This window comes from Callospermophilus lateralis, chromosome 11, assembly GCF_048772815.1.
Source record: "Callospermophilus lateralis isolate mCalLat2 chromosome 11, mCalLat2.hap1, whole genome shotgun sequence".
Classification (NCBI taxonomy): Eukaryota; Metazoa; Chordata; class Mammalia; order Rodentia; family Sciuridae; genus Callospermophilus; species Callospermophilus lateralis.
In genome coordinates this window covers 102,301,893-102,322,611 of record NC_135315.1, presented here as the reverse complement: position 1 = coordinate 102,322,611, position 20,719 = coordinate 102,301,893, and the positions used below count along the sequence as shown (strand labels likewise).

General features: G+C 47.4%; 1 protein-coding gene across 1 annotated transcript in view; it reads left to right on the top strand.

The window, feature by feature from the left end:
* The window catches only part of LOC143385948 (rho guanine nucleotide exchange factor TIAM2-like), a 28,256-nt gene that overhangs the window by 2,979 nt on the left and 4,558 nt on the right, over positions 1–20,719 (top strand). Inside the window, 7 exon segments of the mRNA XM_076841378.2 lie at positions 11,857–12,036; positions 14,465–14,533; positions 15,034–15,159; positions 15,949–16,057; positions 17,568–17,747; positions 19,296–19,414; positions 20,285–20,393. Coding sequence (XP_076697493.2) covers positions 11,857–12,036; positions 14,465–14,533; positions 15,034–15,159; positions 15,949–16,057; positions 17,568–17,747; positions 19,296–19,414; positions 20,285–20,393 — 892 coding nt within the window.

Genomic DNA, 20,719 nt, shown 5'->3' with positions numbered 1-20,719 from the left:
GGTTAATCATTTGCTGCAAAATTCCTCTCAAGTGTATGGTAATCACCTTCCTGAATTTTCAAATATTAACATACTTAGGGAAATGCTGAGTGGTTGATGTATTCCTTGTGTCTTGGGGGGAAAAGAATCAAATGGCACCAATAATGATAATTGAGATGGATATAAATGAAAAGTATGTTTCAAGTTTAATGATAAAATATGTTCTTCTACACCTTTCTAACCTCCTAGGAACACTGTTGTGTCTGAAAGCAGTCGTCTTCTGTTTAAAATGGTGGCTGGGAATGTCTTGATGCCCAATGTCGGGGAGCAGATCCTCAGGATGCCCCCAGGCACTGTCCTCTGTAAGGTGCCCACAGGACAGGGTCGCTCTTAAGGAGAAGTGCTGCCCCTGCTCCTGGTTCTTCTCAGGGTCATTAACTTCTTTTCAGATTAGACTCTGGTTGAACCTGGGCTATTTGGGATATTTTACTAACAAGTATTCTAGACTCGATAATAAGGAATAATTTCCATTGAAAATCAAACGAAGCCTGGCTTGATGAAGCACAGCTGTAACCGGGGCTTTTGACAGCCCGGCAATTTCTGCAAATGGTTCATAATTGATTGCCTTCTCTCTCCTTGAGGGTGCCTATTACTGTCACCGCTCTTTGTGTGACCCTGTCAGCCTCTCCTGGGTGGGGGATCCCCCCCCAGTATTGTTAGCAATTAGCATGTGCTATTGTAATAGTTGGGAGTTTGAAAGGAATAAACAACTTTTCTTCAGGCGAGGGGGTTCAGAGAGTTTTGGGTTTGTCGTGGGAATTCAAGGTGTGTGAAGCGGACCCCCCATGGACTTGGCACTGGCTCTGAAGACGTAGCACTTGGTGGTTCTGCCGTCTCCACGTCTGCCATAAGCTGGTGCCTCTCCAGGCAGGCAGGCTCACAGAGTGGGGTGGGCATCTAGAGGAAGAGGGTGAGCCTTCCCCTGTCACTGCTTTGGCTGCTTTGGAGGAAGAGGGCGGTGGTGCTAGGATGTCCTCGTGGATGTGACTGGGAGGAACAGTTTGGGATTTTTTTCATTTCATCGCCTGGGGATGAGAGCGGGAGAGGACGTGCCTTACGCGTCTCCCTGCAGCCGAGTTGGATGTGATCTTTTCTCTCAGAGGGGGCAGTTTCCTTTGAACTTCTCTCTTTTATGTGCAGCATGTAAGTAAAGGAGGGTGTGGATTTTCTTGGGTGTAGATTCTGATCCAAATGTGGGCATGCTTAAATGATTTTCTTCGTTGAAAATTGATTTTACTCGAAAAATGTCTCAGGCTATTATGCAGATGAGAAGATACTGTTTTCCTTCCACAAGGTATTCCGGCAGTAATCTCTGAGCTCTCTTGATGGCTGAGGGTACGAGAACTTTCTTTGTACACTAGTTCTGTGGCATGGTCAACTTTTCCCCTTCTCATTCTTAGGTCTTTGAAGTTGATCTCAGAAATTGTTTTGTCAGAGACAGATTATCAGAAAAGACTAGGAACATATTTACTCTGTATAATGTGTTTGAAAAGAAAGAAAGGAAGAATTCACTTATAGCAAATAATTTTCTGCTTGTAAAATCTGGGAGCATAGCCCACACTTGCACTGGGCTTAATGCTGTGAAAGAAAATCCACAAAGATGAAGCCCGTTTTCTACAAGGTAAGCAGAATTTTTCATTTAGTTCTTCCTGATTAAATAATTTTGCAGCTTTTTAGAAGAATTTTATGTAATCACCTCGTGTAGCTTTGGCAGTGATTATTTTTGCAGTTTGTAGGCGTTGTGTTGATAGAACAGAGCATTGAGAATCTGGAGATATACAGCATGACAACCATGTGTTGTGCTCTTTGCAAGTTAATCATGTTTAAGTTATATTTTGTCCTGTTTATTTTTTCAAGGTAGAAGAAAAGAATGCACACTAATGGTCAGGTTTTTTGTACACAGTGTGAACATAACTTGCATTTAATATTTAACTCCTGCCCACCCACTTAGCCCAACCTTTTCAGGCTTTTACACGAATTACTTGGAAGGGCTTGCATATACAGGAAGCTAAAAGAATAGGAAAAGATTATTGGACTACATGGTTAGTTTTCCAGCACTTCCATGTATGTACCTTTCTTTGAGTTTCCTGCATTATTTCATGGTTTTCTGGGGTGTAAGATGTTTCTTATTAAAAAGGCAAACTAAAAACATAATTTATTTATAAATGGTAGTCTTTCTACATGACTGTCCATTGATTTCTTAAAACTAATAGTTTTCTTAAAACTATTCATATCTATTTCTGATGCCAGTTATCGGATCTAATTCCTATCTGAATGGATGGGGAGAACATTCTCTGAGCAAACGCTTTGCTCCTGAAAGATGACTTGGGGTGTGATGCCCTCTGGTAGCATGTCATCTTGCTTGATGACGTCATCCCAGGCAGTCTTTCTTTGCAGGCAGTAGTGTTTTGGGGAGGTCCTGATTCTGGTTGGAAACCTGAATTTGTCTGCCTGGATTTACCACTGTGTGACCAGGCAAGTCACCCGGCTTTTAGGTGACGAAGTTGTAAGTTACCGCCTCCTGAACATCTCCGTGTGCCCGTTTTTTGAGTGCCTTCCCCCTCCATTCAACCGGCGGCCTCTTCACCTGGGAGATTCAGTGTCAGATAAGCATGCTAACAGGATGTCACTGAAATGAATCCGACTACATGACTTAAGTGTCTTAGCTGCCACCCGGCCTTCTTGGTGTAGTGTAAGTGGTCAAATCCTCCTGAACTGCTTCATGAAATGGAAAGACTTGGAAGCCAGGGCCTTAGGATTGGGGTCTTTGGCTCTTTGTCATCTGTTGGAGGATAAGGCCTGCTGGCTTTTTAGTGAATTTTCCTCCGGTATGGTGGCATGCACTGAGAGCTTTTCTGAAGGGTTGTTGAACATGATTGAGTAACAGCTCTGTGTGTGAGTTCTGCCTCCTCCATGACTACTGAGATGCTCAGGAAGCCTGGGGGTGCTGCTGGCCCCTGGGGTCCTGCACACTCCGCCCCTTGTGGAGGAGGGCTGGGAGGACACAGGAGCAATGTTGGGCTGAGTTCTGTGCCTGGTGCACCCGTCTGCCATACTTCCTTTTGGAAGGACCTGGTGGCAGACTTGTGGACCTGCTTGAAGAGTCTGTGCCGGGTTTTCATTGGACTCTGAAGGGCATTTAATCTCACTGTAGTTAGTTGGATTTGTTTTCTCACCTTCCTACACAGGACATTCATGTCCTATTCTTCTGGGTCTGACCTTGATGTGCCAGGCAGATGCTACCCCTGTGCTGGGTGTGGCAGGACGGGTTGGCGTGCGGAGGAAACCAGGAGTCCCGTCCTGCTTTCTATCAAGGATCACACACACACAATATGCACCAGGGTTGCAGATATCACTCATCTATCAAAATGCAAAAAAAAAAAAAAAAGAAAGAAAGAAAGAAAGAAAGAAAGAAAGAAAGAAAGAAAGAAAGAAAGAAAGAAAGAAAGAAAATTACCCCAAATTCCAGGGCAGGGAGCTGGGGAGGGCCTGGGAGTGAGTGAACAGGGAGCTGGAAGTGTCCGGAGGCCTGAGGACCAGCAGTGCTTGAACCAGCAGCTCCTGACTTTTCTTGCTGGCTCTCTGGGGGGCCCGGTGCTCTTTTACCCCCTCCATCTCCTGAGGCCTCTCGCTGGAGAGCAGGGTGAATGCACCCGACGTGGTGAAGTTGGAAGGATTCCGGAAGGACATCCTGTGCAGGTGGCTGCTTGGAAAGCATTTGGGGAGCAGCGAGCTCATCCTGGAGAAGGAGGGATTTGATGGGAAGGCAGGGGGAAGAAGTCTTGCTCTGACTTTTCTTGCTAGTTATGTAGCTGCCCCTGCCCTGCAATGGCGCTGATTCCCTTTGCTAAGTGTGTGGACAGAAGCAAACTAAAGAAAGGGCCAGCAGGTGCCAGACACTTGGGCATTGCCACCCCCTGGATGTTGCCTGATGACTGCTCGCAGTCTTAAAACTCAGACACTCAGGTGGCTTCTCAAAGTCGAGACCTGGGCTAGGGTTGGGTGGCCTCCGGGGCTGTGAGTTTGCAAGTCACTGTGGAAAGGTGTGTCCTTTCTGTATTTAATGTGGAGCATGTGGTGTTGGGAAGCAGAGCATCTGAAAGGCAGGGACTCTGGAGCTTGGGGGGCTGGCAGGAAGCCCAGAGCACTGACTCTGGGGGACCTGGTGCTCCTGTACCCGTCCCGGCTTTTCAGACCTCTCATCGGAGCGCGGGGTGAGGCCCTGATGCGGTGGATTTGGAAGGACCCCGAGGTCCTGCATCCCCGCCTTCCCCTTCCCATCCCAGGCCCAGAGGGGGTGCTTTGCGTTTCCTCCACCATCTCCCCTCCTTTGTTCATGGCCTCCAGTGTCCTCCCTGTCTTGCTCCAGCCCCTGCTTTCTTAGTCTTCTCCAGACTTTCCCTTTCATCCTGTTTTTCTGGGGGGGGGGGGTGGGGGGAGAATCAGTTGTTCCTGAGGATCATCTTCAGATCACAGAGTGAAGCAGGAGAAAACAAGGGGAAGTTGCAAAGAGCCGGCCTAGGGAGCCGGTGTGAGTCACCGAGGGGTGGGCTGGAGCATCAGGGCTTGTCAGGGGGAGCCCTGGCTCTGGAATTAAGTCGCTGTCAAGCCAGCCCAAGACTGAAGGGATAATTACGCCCTCTCCTCCCGGTGCTGGAAGGATGACTAACAGGAAAGTGCCTGGAGACTCCCCAGAGAGGACACAAGCTTTGACCCTACCCAGCAGAGAAGCATAATTTATGGACAGGGCAGTCTCACCTAATGACTCACGTGCCACATTGATTTCTGAGGCAGGGTCCTCCTTGCTCTTTCCTGGGGAGTAGCAAGGACAGCAGTTTCGCTCCCATCCTATCTGAGACCGAGAGGGACGCATTCGTCCTTTCTAAGCCTGTCAAAGGTTCAGTTCAAAGAGTAGCCAGCCAGCTCCCTGTACCCAGGGGGAGTGGGGCCTCCAGACTGGGCTCTGTGACATTCCCCTTTCATGGTGGCACATCTGCATGAGCGTCAAGAAGGGGTTGCATGCACATTCCCTGTGTCATTCCTCTCCTTCACCCTTCAGCATTCATGCCCTCGCCCTGTATTTATAATTTCTTTCCTTTCTAGACTTCCTGGGTCACAGACAGGCAGTTATGGAAACTTCAGTATAATTTTGCTTTTGGGGAGAAAAGAAAGCAGGGAGTTTGATTTACTTATTTTTTTCCTACCAGGGGTTGAACCCAGAGGCACTTAGCCACCGAACCACATCCCCAGCACTTTTCACTTTTTATTTTGAGACAAGGTCTCACTAAGTTGCTTAGGGCCTTGCTCAGTTGCTGAGGCTTACTTTGAACCTGTGATACTCCTGCCTCTCAGCCTCCCAAGCTGCTGGGACTAAGGCCTGTGCCAAAGTTTGAATTTTTCAGCCAAATCCCAATCTCAGTGTAAATTCCATTTGTATGTTCCCATATATTCTTAGGGGAAGCCATCTGGACAGAGGGTGGACGCAGGGAGATCACATGGGTTTTGGCCCTAAGTCTTACACTGATAATCACTTTGTGGTCCTTGGATAAACCATCACACCTCTAGTGGGTCAGCTCCTCTGCCTTGCTCTGATGCCTCTTCCTGTCTGTCTTCTGCCCAGACACCTGATCTAATGCAGTGTTTTCCTTGGTGTTAGTTTTTTTTTTTAATTTTTATTTTTTAGTTTTAGGTGGACACAATATCTTTATTTATTAGGTGCTGAGAGTCGAACCCGAGCCCAGTGCCTCAGGCATGCTGGGCGAGCGCTGTACCACTGAGCCACAACCCCAGCCCCTTGTTTTTCTTTTTAGTATTTTTATAGTTGTAGATGGACACAATACCTTTATTTTATTTAATTTTATGTGGTGCTTAGCATCGAACCCAGTGCCTTACACATGCAAGGCAAGCGCTCTATCACTGAGACACAGTCCCAACCCCTTAATGTTACTTTTTGTCCTCAAAAAGAAGGAAAGCTGCTTAGAAGAAAGAAAAAAAAAACTTACCCTATTAAAATAGCACTGATCATCTATTGTTCTTCATGCAGTTCACCAAAGTTGAAACCCCTGAGGTTTGTGCAGAGTTGTTTTTTTTTTTTTTGGTACTGGGGATTGAACTCAAGGGTGCTTAACCATCTCCAGCCCTTCTCTGTATTTTGTTTTTGAGACAAGGTCTCATTGAGTTACTTAGGGCCTCACTAATTTGCTGAGTCTGACTTTGAACTCAAGATCCTCCTGCCTCAGCCTCTGGAGCTGTCACAGATGTTAAAGATCAGTAAATGGTGAAGGCTGTGCCATGTGCCTGGCTGGTGCAGGGTTTTTAAGGTAATGGTAAAAGGTCAAGATACTTATCTCTCTGCTGTTTGCATTTTATCTTGTTTAGGAAATTATTTGGAGCAGACCAATTGAGAATTATTTAAAAGCTATAAATGAAAGCTATGAATTCATGAAAGCTATGAATCTCCAAAAAATTGCACTTATTCATGTTAAAAAAAAAGTTGCATGCAATTCCATGGAGGTCACCAATCTCATGACATTTATCCATGGACTTCCCATTTAGAAATCTATGAGCTCTGGGTTCATAATTCTGAGTAAGTGTCTGAATCATTCAACCTTGGTCTTGACTTAGTATTATCGACATTACAGAATCGATGATCAAGTACCTACAATGAGAAGCACTGTGTTTGTTTAACCCAGTTGCATCTTGAATTTTGGTTTTTCAAGTCTAATTGGTTGGGTGGGTTTAACTATTAAGGCTTTTATTTTTTTAATATGCTGAGACATTGAGGGGTGTTAAACATAAAACAACCCCTAGATGGCAAATAAATGATCTGAGACCAGAAACGATTACATCCGTGGTGGTGATTGGACATCTCCAGATTGTTGACACTAATGCAACATTATGTGACATTGCTTTTGCATTTAAAAAGATTTTGTTTTCTGTAATTGGTAAAAAAAATGATTTTAGGAGGAAAAGGGAAGCAAGATTATACATGCTGATCCCAAACCTAAAATTTATAGACCTCTTTGGTAAAATAAACAGCCGTCTGGTGGTCTGATGGGCTAGAAGAGGGTGGTTTGTACATACACCCGTCTTCGGGGGTGCTTAGGCAGTACTGGCTCCCAGGTCTCATCCAAGGGCATCAAGAGAAGCTCCGCAGCCACTGAGCCCAGTCAGTCTCTGTGGCTCCTTTTATTTTGAGGAATAAGAGTTACAATGATAGTTAGGATCTAATTTTGGCTTGCTACTATTTGGGTACCTGGTATCTTACCTCATCTTCAGTATTGTCCAAGAGAGGGAGGGGTGGGATCGCATTATGTGTTCATTAAACTCCTCAGCCACGGCCTGCCTGGGTAGAGCACCCTTAGGCACCCTGGACCAGGCTTGTTCATGTAGCCGGCCGGGGACACCTGGATGGTGCCGACTGAGTGAGGCTGTTTGTGTCCCCCGGCTGCTTTTGTGCCTCTGGTGACTCAGGGCAGATTCCCACCTTTTAATAAGGTCCCAGCCCCGCAATATAGCTGCTTTCACTTTTGTAAAAAAGTAAGTTCTGAGCAATTGTTCTGAGTCATTTGGCAATTTCCTCTAGAGTCTCGGCTGTGAGTCGACTACTGTGGCACTGTGTTTGGAGATAGGAGTTGAGGGAGGAGAGGTCGCGGAAACACCCTGCCTGGGATGGGATCGCTCCCTGCAGGAGCACACTGTGGTCTTTTCTCCACCTCCCATGGCTGAGGTGAAGACTGCTGGTGTGTCAGAGTCCTGCTGCTCTTGATAACCTATCATCTCACTTAAACCCACTTCCTCCACAACTCTGTTGAATAGATATTATTAGTCCCTTTTGACCTGAGGAACCTGAGAACCGGGGAAAAAACAAACCTGTCAGGCTAGTGTGTGATGGCCAGTAAGTTTTGGAGCTAGTGTTCAGACCCAGCTCTGATACTAAAGCCAAGCTGTGGTTCACGCCTGTCATCCCAGCTACTTTGGAAGCTGAGGCAGGAGGATCACAGTTTGAGGCCAGCCTGAGGAACTTAGCAAGACCCTGTCTCAAAATGAAATAAAAAAGGTCTGGGGCTAAAGCTCAGTAGTAGAACCCTTGTCTTCCATGAGAAGCTCTGGGTTTAATCCACTGTACAAACCAACCAACCATTTTTCCTACTATACCATTCTGGAAGGAGAAAGTGGTGCTGATTGTAGAGGGAAAGGGGAGGGGGCTGTGGGGAAATACCAGATGTGTGGAATAGGAGTATATTTACCCCTGAGTTGATTTAAAAGTAGAGCAACTCTATTTGGTAAATTGCAGGGTAGGATTTTGGAAAATTGGACACAACTGTTTGATTGATTAGCTTAATTTACAAACTGGGTTAGGCTGTTTAAATTTTTGTTTTATTTTTTTATTTTGCTTTGACATATATATATATATATATATATATATATATATATATATATATATATATATATATATATACTTTTAAAAATAAGATTTCATGGACTTAAAATGAAATTTCCAGTAGTTATTGTCACTTAATTTGAAATCTGCAGAAGTTTATAAGTCCGAGAATACTGTTAATGGTTCAATAGTTTGAAGTATCCAATAATTTAAAAATCATACAGTACAATACTGACCTTTTAAAATTAGCCATTTAAAATATATTTGGGGGCACACATAAGCACAATTTTTTTTCCCAAAGTGGAAAATCACAGGTATCTGTGCAGAAGTGCACTTTTTCTTTGTGGGGCTGGTTGGCTGGTTTCTCTCTGGGCCTTCAGCATATTGGAGGCTGAGCGTTCTCACCCTGGGAACTGCCTGCCTGTGGCTTCGGGGTCTAGCAACAGTGAAGCTACGATTTTTGTCAGTCATTGTTAGAGAACATTTCTCCATTAACTTTTCTGTCTGAAAGCATCTTTTTGTTAAATGTTGGGTTTGGTCTGAGCCTTGTAGGTTTATATTTACCTAGTCCAAAACAACGTGAAAAATCCCATCTCCAGAGGGGCAGTGTCTTCCTCTGGGTTTGCTTCTGCTTTATTTTCAACCCCCACCCGCATGGTCGGGAAGACATGGCTGGGGAGAATGGCCTTTCAACAGCTGTAGGCCCGGTGCTGACAGACTGCCCCAGGGTCTGTCCTGTGGGTTCCCTGACAAGAACATGCTGCTGCTGATGGTGTCTAATGAAAGACTACTGCTCTGTATGGGGTTGAGCAGTAGGGTAGGTACCAAGTGGACTGTGTTGTTGGGTGTCACCATGAAGGCCCCTCTATTCCATGCCCCCATGCACAAGAGGAATCCAAGGATATAGAGGTGGACCATGACAGCTAGAGGGAGCCAGCAGAGGACGGGACTCTGCAGCATTCCAGAAGCTGATCTTACATGCCCACGGAATTGGAGTACTGGCTTTCAAGCCTCTAAGAACTGTTCTCAAAGCTGAGGGTCTTGGTGCATTTCTAGGTAAGGAACCCGCGTGGATTTTAAGTAGAACAGGAAGCACAGAAATGGTAGTGGACATGGCTGGGATGGTCTGGATGGTCAGGCAGCTGGGTGGAGCCATCTACAGAGCGTTGGACACACCAGTTAGACTGGCGCTTGGTGACAGAGTCCATGTGCTTTGGTTTGTCCTGCCTTGGCGAGTCTCCTGTCCTTGGGCAGGATCTGTCCCCCACTTCTTTGGATTAAGAGCAGGCCTGCAGCTGGAGCCACTGAAGTAGACTGAAAGGCCAGGCAGGAGGTCCGCGCTGACTTCTTGTCTTGGTTGTGTGTTCCCATCACTTGAAGACGCTGTCAGGGAGGGAGTCGGATGGGGGAAGGTGGGCCAGAGTGACCTGTGTTTTCTCTGAGGCATTGAATTTGCCTGGTGACAGCGTGTGTAGAATGTATGTCAGGCCACCATGTACTTGTATCATGTTTGTGTTCTAAAATTTCCAGGCAAAGTGAATGAATTAAGCTAGCGTTAAGAGACCTAATGTCAAGTTCAGCTTTTTACCCCAGATGGAGATGGACATAGTCCAGGCATGAAGGCATTTAAACTGAAGGAAGGACTGTTTGGGTTGAGACACAAGAGGCTGGCTAATGGTGATGAGCACTGGTTGTCGGCACTGGGTGGCTGCTCTGTTGCTGGGGAAGTGAGCACTGAGCTGGGCGTGTGGGGCAGGGACAAGGAGAGGTGCTGGCCCCCGACAAGCCTCCAGACTGACATGGGGTAAGATGGGGTGGGCTGTATGTGGGTAGGAGGGAAAGAAAGAGCACAGAGGACACTTGGGGTGTGATCTGATGGTGCTCCAGGACCTGTGGAGGCCAATGGGGGGCGTGCTTGAGACAGGAAACCCCTCCACTGCAGGAGCACACAGGTGTCTGCGGCACGCAGTCTGTCTGGGCACAAAATCATGAGCCACTCAAGCAGGAACAAACTTTATTTCTGAACTCCACCAGCACACTCCACACACACTCCAGGGAAAAATGCTGAACGCCACGCCACTCGGCTCCTCCCAGGACACACTCCCCAACAGGAATTCCCTCCTCAGGAATTCCCTCCTACCGCACTTCCCAACCAATGGGAACTCTCCGGGGAGTCCTGAGAAAGCTCCAAAGTAGCAGGCCCAGGCGGACAGCAGGGGTCTAATCTCCAATTGAATGCACATCTTAACATAATCAATATCATCTCAATGGCTTGCTGGCATTACCTTTCAACCAAAAATGCCATGAGTCATTCCTACTTGGCTATGGCTCTCAGCGGGTGTCACTGTGAGAAGCCACTGCACTGCTCAGACCTAACAGGGACTGGCACTGAAGGCCTTGCTCTCCCCAGGTATTCCTGCTCCTCCTTTTTTTTTTTGGGTAGTGGGGATTGAACTTAGGGGCACTTGACCACTGAGCCATGTCCCCAGCCCTATTTTATATTTTATTTAGACAGGGTATCCCTGAGTTGCTTAGCACCTTGCTGAGGCTGGCTTTGTACTCGCGATCCTCCTGCCTCAATCTCCCAAGCCATTGGGATTACTGGCATGTGCCACTGCGCCCGGCTTCCTGTTCCTTTTTGACTCAACCTGTGTGACTCTGTCCCCACTACCTGGATGAGCGCCCTCTCTTGCTAGGTCTGGCCATGGCTACTCACTGCCAAGTCCCAACTTGGCCATACTCCAAGGTTTCCCACGGGTCTGGCCTCTGCTCTTGTTCTCACTCTCACCAGGTGTCACTATGGCACCTGCTTCCACCCGTGTCCCTACTGGGCTCTGCAGCCCCTTTCAGAAGGCCTTCTCTCTCATCTCCCAGTCTCCGCCCCATCCCCAACATAGATAGGCACCAGCTTGAGACGTTTCCATTCATACTTGGCACATGTTGGCTCAGCTAAATGGTCAGATTTGAAGGCCAAACTCTAGGTGGACTGGATCCAAGCCATCCTAAACTGTGTGGCACTTAACTGTGATTCCTGACCATCCTGGAAAGCTAGTTAGGCCAACTGTTGAGGGATGTGGTGGGCCCAGCTGGGACGTCTCCTGTGTGTGCTTTTCAGAAAGGACCACACCTTGGTTTTAGAGCAATGTCAGCTTTGCTGTAGAGGGTGGGCCCTGGGCCTTGAGGCTGATTCCAGTAGGAAAGAAGCGTTTGATGGCTGTCATGAGTGGGAAGCCTGTGTCAGTATTAAACACAGGGTAGGTGCCATTTCCCTCGCTGGACTTTTAAGTGGTAGAGTGGTCTGGGATGGATGAAACTGTGCCCTTGACGCAGCCCTGTGCGCGATTCCTGAGTGCTGGCATGGCTGGCTGGCGCTGGTGGGAATGGGGAGCAGCATCCTGGGCATTAACTACTCCCCACCTCTCCTCACCTCTCAGAGTGCTGAACAGATTGCCGCGCTGTGCAGGGACTTTACCGACTCCCAGACGAACAGCATGGAGGGACCCAGGGAGAGTCAGGACCCGCCTCCAAGGCCCCTGGCATGCCACCTCTCTGATGCAGACCGCCTCCGAAAAGTCATCCAGGAGCTGCTGGACACCGAGAAGTCCTATGTGAAGGTAACGGAGGTGTCAGACGCTCACTCCTTTTTGGTCACGGCGAGTTGTTATGTTAGCAGTGACCTCACGTCACCTCTGCCCGGGACACCTGCCACTCATGAGACAGACACCTGCTCCTCGAAGCCATGAAACATTGCAGGAAAGGAGGGCAGGGTGAGAGGGTGGGAGAGCTGAGAAGACTCAGAAAAAATTAGATTCTCGGCTCATTTTGTTACCAAGGTAGCTCTCACTATGGAAACAGATGTTCTAGTTTGTCATTTGCAATCTGTGGGAAGGGAGTCTGCACTGCTTTAGGGCGGGGCAGAGATCACTTTAGGTGATAGGACACAGGCAGCAGTCTGTACAGAAACCACTGCAGATGCAAGCCCCCAGAGCCCAGGGGTCATGGGCAGCAGAGGCTAATGCAAGGGAATCATGTGGGAACATTCCCATTCCATGATGAGGGAATCATGTCAAATGTCTAGGGGACCCAAAGAATTTATTTCCTTATCTCACCTACCCCAGGGGAACACTGGCGCCTGGGAAAGCAGACTTCCTCACTTTAAGTATTTGCTGAAACTCTGGACCTATTATCAGGTCACTTTACTTCTCTGTTACTGGAACAGGATGGCACAGGTTGGTGGCTGAGAACCCAGGCCTGGCTCTGCCGAATCTGGCTGCATGTCCTAGGACATCTTCTCCAACTCACTTGGTCCCTGTGCTATTCCTGAGCCTCCAGCTCTGCGTTCTGAGGCCAGGATCCGAGTGCTGGCACACATGTGGCTCTTCCCTTCCTTCTCCACAAGGTGCAGCTGAGATTCTCTCAGTCACATCTCTACTGTGCCCTTGGACTTTAAAAGCCTTGCTTACAGGTAGACCAGGAAAGCTCCCCCAAGCCCCTTCCTTTGGTCTATAGGGGAGAAAGGAAAAGCTAGATGAGATTAGTTCTGCTCTCCATTCTGTCTGGTCTTGCAGTGAACATGGGGAGCTCAGGGGACCACCAGGGAATGACAGCCAGATTTCTGAGCGATTGTTTGCATCCATGGTGGCCTTTCTCTGGGTAGCTCTGAGAGCTCCAGAGTCCTTCTGATATCCTGAGTCCTGGAGCCTTGATGGGCAGAGAAAGAGTAGGATCAGGTCCCTTTTTGTCACTATTTTCTTCTCCCTGATACCTCCTGCTGCTCTGGGCGGGTCATCTCCCTGTGAACTAGTAGAGGACCACCGTGCAAGCTGTGGGTCAGGACAGGAGGGGCTGGCTCCCCTTTCTCTGCAAGAACCTGCACTTTGTTTTCATAGGGTCTCAGGCTGTAGCTCTTTGCCACCCCCAGCCCAGCGTGACCTGCTCTTTCTGTGCAGTAAGTCCCCTGGGTGGCCTTAGACTGGACAGCAGTGACTGCTGTGCCTGCCACTGTCTACAAAGTAACCGCACCTGGTGCCTCCTGTGATTCACACACACACCCCACTACTGCTATTTTTGTTGACATTTAACACGTCATTTTCCTTGTGGTCATTCTTTAACCTAACCTGGACTCCTGCATGCTCCCTGAAATGATCAACATCTGTGTGCTCCCTTCTCACTTCTCAGGCCACTGTGCAATTTGGCGAGGGAGGAAAGCCAGGGATGTTTTTATGGTGAAGCACCATTAGTGTCGCATGCCTAGTCTTGTTCTCAGACTGATGGTCCAGGAGGCACTTTGGGCTTGAGAAAGCTCTCTGGCTCTTAGATTTCTCCCTTGTAAAATGAGGGAGCCACTGCAGCTGACTTAGTAGTCAACTATGTCTAGTATTTTAGGACTAAAAATTCTTCAGGATAAATGAAAAACCAAAGAGAAATATTTTCTATCACTTAATTATATCCTGGTCTCAGCTTCAAATTATTAAATTAAAAAACCCTTCATCTAGAGGGTTTGTAAATACAGTGAGCTCCAACTGTTCTGAGCTTACAAATGTAGCTCACGTTTTAAACATTCTAACTGCTAATCTCTGGGGATTCTTTTCTTGCATTTGATCATGGGAATTTAAAATTCTGCTAATGTATCAACCCCCAAATCGAAGAGCTCTCCCGATCTCGTTCTTCCAGTCCTATGTTGGAGCTGTCCCCTTGCCCTGGTGCAGAGAAGGAACCCAGATATCCAGTGGGGTCCCCCTGGCAGCAATCCCCAGCCACACCTTGCTTCCCCTGCAGGGAAGGGTCCTATGGCAGTGGCCTAGAGAGAGGGCGTGTTTTGTCAACACAGATAGGAGATCAAGCTGTGAGGAAGGTTGTGGAATCCAGCTGATGAGTGTTATTAAGCTTTGCATTAGGTGAGCAAGAACAACCCCTCTGGGTGCCCAGAGTGTCAGCAGGATGCACCTCACCATCCTAATGGGAGCATTTTGAGCTACTGTCTGCTGCTGGAATCACTGGGGTATTTCAGATTTAGGTGTTAAGAAGACTTTCTTCTTTCAGGATCTGAGCTGCTTCTTTGAATTATACTTGGAGCCACTTCAGAATGAGACTTTTCTAACCCAAGATGAGGTAAATAACGCACTCGTTCCTTCTGTGTACTGATAGGCAGATCTCACACAGACTCTGTGTAGTGATTCCAATGAGTAACCGGGGCGTGGGGTCTCCTGAAGGTCCTACGTGTGGCCTCTACTGCATGAACACGGCAAGGGCAGAGGGCTGGTCATTGTTTTTTATAGTGGAGGACGTATGTTCCCAAATTACTTTCCAGAACATGCACTTTCAATGTTAAGCCACAGAAATTCATTCTTTTCTGTGGACTTCCATCTTTCCTGATTTGAATACCAAGAATTTTACATCTGTGTAAAAAGTTATCTTAGAAATATGGAATCACAGGGGCTGAAGCTATATGTTTCTCTACATTTAAGTGAAATCCCTTATGAAAATGCTCTTCTGGAAAAGATTTGCTCTTTCTGCTTCTTGGGGACCTTCCTTGTGATTGACATGTGGGCCCGAGGGGGCATCCAGCTTGTCCTGGCTAACACTCTTTTCAAACCCCAACCTTCACGTAGATGGAGTCGCTTTTCGGAAGCTTGCCAGAGATGCTGGAGTTTCAGAAGGTGTTTCTGGAGACACTGGAGGATGGGATCTCAGCCTCCTCTGACTTCGATGTACTGGAAACCCCCTCACAGTTTAGAGTGAGTATTTTAGACTTAGATTTAAAGCAAAATTAGGTGGGAATGGTGCAAAAATCTCTCTTCAAGAAGGCTTGGTGTCCTTGTCCAGGTGAACTTTGCACGTTCGCTGCACTGTTTCCCTGGCAGGTGGTAAAAGAAGGCCATGGATTTTTCTCCTAAAGTAAATGCTCTGCCAGTCAAATAGTCTGGGCAGCCCCACCTCTGCAGCATCCCCTGGCCCTGGACCACACCCTTCTCCTTTCTTAGCTTTCCGGGAGGTATCTGGGGTACTGCTTCTGAAGCAAGAACACCTGCCCTGAACCTCCCCTTCTCTGTGGTCCTGGGAACCTGGCTGGACCGCATAGGTTTCAGATGCTCCGATGGAGCCTTCTCGCCTGTGGTGCCAGAGGAAACTCCAGGGATGACACGAACCCCACCTCCCCACACCCCCCAGGGACGAGGAGCCAAGAGGCCATGGAAAGGGGTCCAGAAGTAGAGTCCAGTTCCAGACCTTGTCCAGCCCCGCACCCTCTTGGCCCTCCTCGGCGGGTGCGTTTCTTAGCACTCTCCGCTGCCTGTCCTCTGACGGCACACCAAGTCAGAAGGCTCTGCCAGAACCTCAAGCTGTTGGCCCACTGGGGGAATCTGGGTGCATCCAGAGTGAGCAGAGCAGCCCTGGGCTTATGTCAGTGGGGACTTTGAGGCACTTGTGTTTTGGTACCAAGGAGGACATTATGGAGCAGGCCTGCATCTGCCAGAAGCCCACACTGGAGCAAAGCGAGTCTGATTTGACTTTTCCTCCCCTTCTAGAAACTGCTGTTTTCTCTTGGAGGCTCTTTCCTCTATTACGCCGACCACTTTAAACTGTACAGCGGATTCTGTGCTAACCATATTAAAGTACAGAAGGTTCTTGAGCGTGGTGAGTAGTGCATATCTTTTATAGATGTGTTTTGGTCTTTAGTATTTTTCGTTTTGATGCAGAGTAAATTTGTATTTTAACAAGCAGAGGTAAGTGCAATTTCAATGGATTTGGTTCTTTTTTTTAGTCTTGAAAGTGTCAGAAGTTCTGGGGACAGTTTTCACTTATTTCAGTGTACTGGCAGCACTGAGCAGATGTGCCCGAGACACAGTGGCTGCTTTGCTAGGTGGTCGCCCTCTGCTGTTGGATTTCATGGATTCCTTTCTTACCACATCCCAGCCTTATGGAACCTACCACCATACATCTTGGATGGGATAGAAAGAAATGCGTGCTCAGGACTTTCTGGTGTCAACCCTCTTTAGCTGGAGGAGCAATGACAAACTACCACCAAACCCACAAGATGTGTGTGAACTATTGGAGTCTCTTTGTAGAACTGGGAAGAACTCACTCTCCCAGTGGTGGCCCTTCTCTGCACACTGTCCTGGGGCACCGAGATCTTTCTCCTGACACTGTATAACCACATCTACAGCTTTTGCATTCAGTTTAATGTAGAGCTGTCAGTACCTCAGAAGCCCCAAGTTTAAAAGATGGAGTCTTGGGACACTTACAATTCCTAAAACTGGCCAGAATCCACTGTGTCCAGTCACTTTGAACAGAGGTCTGAACTCCAGGCATTTCCTCCTACAAATATCATCTTATTTTGAAGGTCTGTAGAAAAATGGTACTGCATCTTCTAGATGCTGAGATTTCGCCTTTGTCAAATAACCCCAAATAAGGGCCTATCCTCATTTGGATGGGTTGCATTCCAAACAGCTGGCCAAGGAGGCCACCTGGTGGAATGCAAAGTGGCAGCTGGTGTGGCCACTGGCACTCATATCACGGGCACCCGGATTCCTGGGTGTACTTCGTGGCACTTGACACTGAAGAGAAAGGCAGTCCTCACTGCCAAAGTCAGTGCACCGGCGCTGTGGCTCTGTGAGGGTTAGGCTGCAGGGCTCATCGGCTTATTTCAAAGGAAAAATGGTGGGGCTTTTTCAGATAGCACCATGAGATGGAGACAAGAGGGAACAACAGTGCTAGCGAGGCCGGTGGAAGACACTCTGGCTGTGCTACCATCTGAATCATATGTGGGGTACGGCCGAGGATCTGGAAGTAGTCTTGTGGCTTGATGAATGGTTTGAAACTCACTTTCCAGGGTGCCTGTGAGAGCGACCCTGAGTGTGCACCTAGAGCCAGACAGGCGCGTTCAGACTCGGTGCCCCTCTTGGGGTGGGCCTGTACTCCTCTGCCTTCCTAGTAAGCTTCCTTTGCTCAGGGGACCGTTAGAGCTTTGAGGCTGGATCCCAGGTTGATAACTGGGTGCCTGGTGCAGTGATGTGCTTGGACCTTTATTTAAGGATCGCATCACGAGGACTACAGAAGTGGATGGTCTAAAACTTTGTTAAGACAAATGATAGAGTGTCATGTGTCCCACCAAGCTCTTCTAAGGGTCTTTCCCCATTGCTTACAGCCAAAACCGATAAGGCCTTTAAGGCTTTTCTGGATGCGCGGAATCCCACCAAGCAGCACTCCTCCACCCTGGAGTCCTACCTCATCAAGCCGGTTCAGCGAGTGCTCAAGTACCCTCTGCTGCTCCGGGAGCTCGTGTCCCTGACCGACCACGAGAGCGAGGAGCACTACCACCTGACAGGTGAGGCTGCGAGGATGGCAGCATGAGCTGCAGGGGACACATTCTGAGTCACTGTCACGGCTGCGACTCATTCGGTTTTCCTATGTGATGACAGCTCAGTATGGCCATTCCTTTAGAATACAGAGTCCTTTGGTAAAATCAGTTTCCTGCAGAAGCTCCCAACAATTCTGAGGGGTGATTCGATCTGAATCTTTGAAAGAAGGTGATTTAAAGTGACTCAGGTAGCTTACCTGAGTCACTTGGCTGGTGAACTGGCTGCCAGAACAACAAGTTAGGCCTCCTCCTGCCACTGGGGAGCTGTGACAGTGGCTGCCCTGGTGCTGCTGATCCTACGTGCTGGGGGAGGCGCCACCTTGTGGACATCTCTGAGCAGAGCAGGGCTGGCGGCGGAGTGCTCAGTGGCCGACTGTGCTTTGAGGTCCAGGCTGATGCTTTACCATCTGAAGCCTCTGAAATGACTGGCTTGAGGTACTACTGGACAAAGCACAGGGCCCTGCAATTTCAGAGTAGAGGATCCCTTAGAGAGATGCTGCATTTGGACAGGAGAGAGAGTAGTGATTTATTCTCCACATGTCAAAACTAGGATGTCAAGTTAAGCCAGCTCATAAAATTTCTGGGGAGAGAAACAGATTTGTTAATAAAGGTTAGCAGTAGTGAATAATAAGCACCAGAGGAGTAAATTCAACTTGTTCATCCATGACAAGCATACTATGGGTCATAAGTAGTGCAGACAGAATTTTTTTATATAAAAGTTAAATTCTCCAAGTAAAGATACAAATTATGATTAGTATTCAGATACATACAAAGAGTTTGTTTTGCATTACAATGACCTTTAAAAAGTCTGTTAACAACTTCCAAACCTCCCTCCTGGTAGAGGATGAAAATGCTGAATGAGGAGAACAAAGTGTTAAAATACTTATTTTGAGGTGACTTGGAATTTTGCTTTTTTGACTTTGACAGAATCATTTTGTCCCTTATGTGCCCTCATACCATGTATTAAACACCATGTATCAATACAAACCACTGCTCTGGCAGCAAGGTGTTTACACAGTTTACATCTGTAACTGCTAATTGAAAATCATGGATTCCAATCCAGTAAGTGGCCTTGGAGGAGAGGCTGCCTTCAGGAGCAGGTGCCCTGAGGCCTGCCACTCTTGGGTTGAATTCTGACCCCACCCCTTGTTTTTATCCAGAATCTGGCAAAGCACTCTGTATCTCAATTCTCTCTTCTTTAAGATGAGGTTGGTTACAGCCATCATTTTATGGTGGGGATGAGATGATTCACATTCATCACTCGTGATGCATGTCTAGTGGGAAGTGCTGCGTGTTAGCGCTGCTGTTAGTCATCACCAAGAGAATTTGAGGTAGAAGGTATCTGGCTGTTCACGGAAAGGACTAGATTACAGGGGGCCCTGGGAAGCCACACCTGAGCAATGCTGGTGGTGGTGGGAACCAGTCTGGATGGCTCTCCCCTGAAGCTCCTTCATCACTGTTGTTGGACAGACTTAAAGCAAACAGACATGATAAACATGATTTCATATTTTGCAGAGGCACTGAAGGCAATGGAAAAGGTAGCAAGCCACATCAATGAGATGCAGAAGATCTATGAGGACTACGGGACCGTGTTTGACCAGCTGGTAGCTGACCAGAGTGGTCCAGAGAAGGAGGTCTGTTGGGCTCTGGACTCAGAGAGGCCCTAGGCCTGGGTAGATGGGGTTTAGTCTACGCTGATAGTACTCTCCTGGGGGAGAAAACTTAATTTTTAACCTGCAATTCACTACACTGGTCTCAAAATGTAACCTAATGACATGTTCACAATGAACCAAAGACTACAAGTAAACTTCACTGGATTCATGTCCCCACCCCTGGGCATGACATCTCCCAGTCCCAATTCTTGTGCTGGGAGGAAAGGATGAGGGAAAGAGGGGAGCAGCCTGCAGAGAGAATCAAGGGCTTCTCCTTTTTTATTCTTCCATTTTGAGCATCAACTATTAGTGGCTACCTACTTACTTAAGCCAGTCCAAGTGGGATTTGACATTTTCTACATTATTCTTTTCTTGTGACTGTTAAATTTAGAACTCCGTGCTTTTAATGTCCATATGCATGCAAGAGGCAATATAGTTTGAGTAAAAAATGGCAAGAATAGAAAAGAACCAGAATTTAATTTTTTTTATAATGGTCAGTTTCAATGTTGGTACTTCTTTTATTATCAAGTCTAATGCAGTTTAGGATTAGAGGTGGCAAATATACTAGATATTGACACAGGCCCTTCAGATGAACACCAGTGCAACTAACGTTATGGAAACAGTAGCTCATGAGGCCCCTCTCACATCCACAGTGTGCAGTGAAGCAAAATATTTCATCTTCATATTGTCTATCCACAGTTTGATGCTTAGCTTACATTATAAAACCTATTTAATACTCTGTGTTATTGGGACCATAAAAAATAGGTGCACTTTTCTTTTAGCAAATGACCACATATATGTAAACCTCTGGGGGTTTCCACATCTTCTTTATTTCCTGTCTTCACAATCTAGGTAACAGAACTTTCCATGGGGGAACTTCTGATGCATTCTACAGTTTCCTGGCTGAATCCGTTCTTGTCTCTAGGAAAAGCCAGAAAGGACCTTGAGCTTACGGTATTTGGTTAGTATTCCATTAGAAAGAATGTCAACTCTCAAGAGACAGAGAGTAAGGAGAACTGGGCCCTACCTAGCTAGCCACATGCCGATTCCCAGGAGTCGGGAGAACAGCCACCTTTGGCCCTTTCCAAGGGCCTCACCTTGTGCCGTGTGGCTCAGAACAAGAGTCATGGGCACAGATCTCCCAAGGCTGTTTTGAAACCTGCTATCTTAAAGCTTGCTGCACTTCAAAATCTCTTAAATTCTGAGAGTCGGAAGAGCAAGTGTAGAGGGTGTAGCGCCAATGAGATGCACACTGTATCCTCAGCATTCAGTTAAACAGGAAGATTC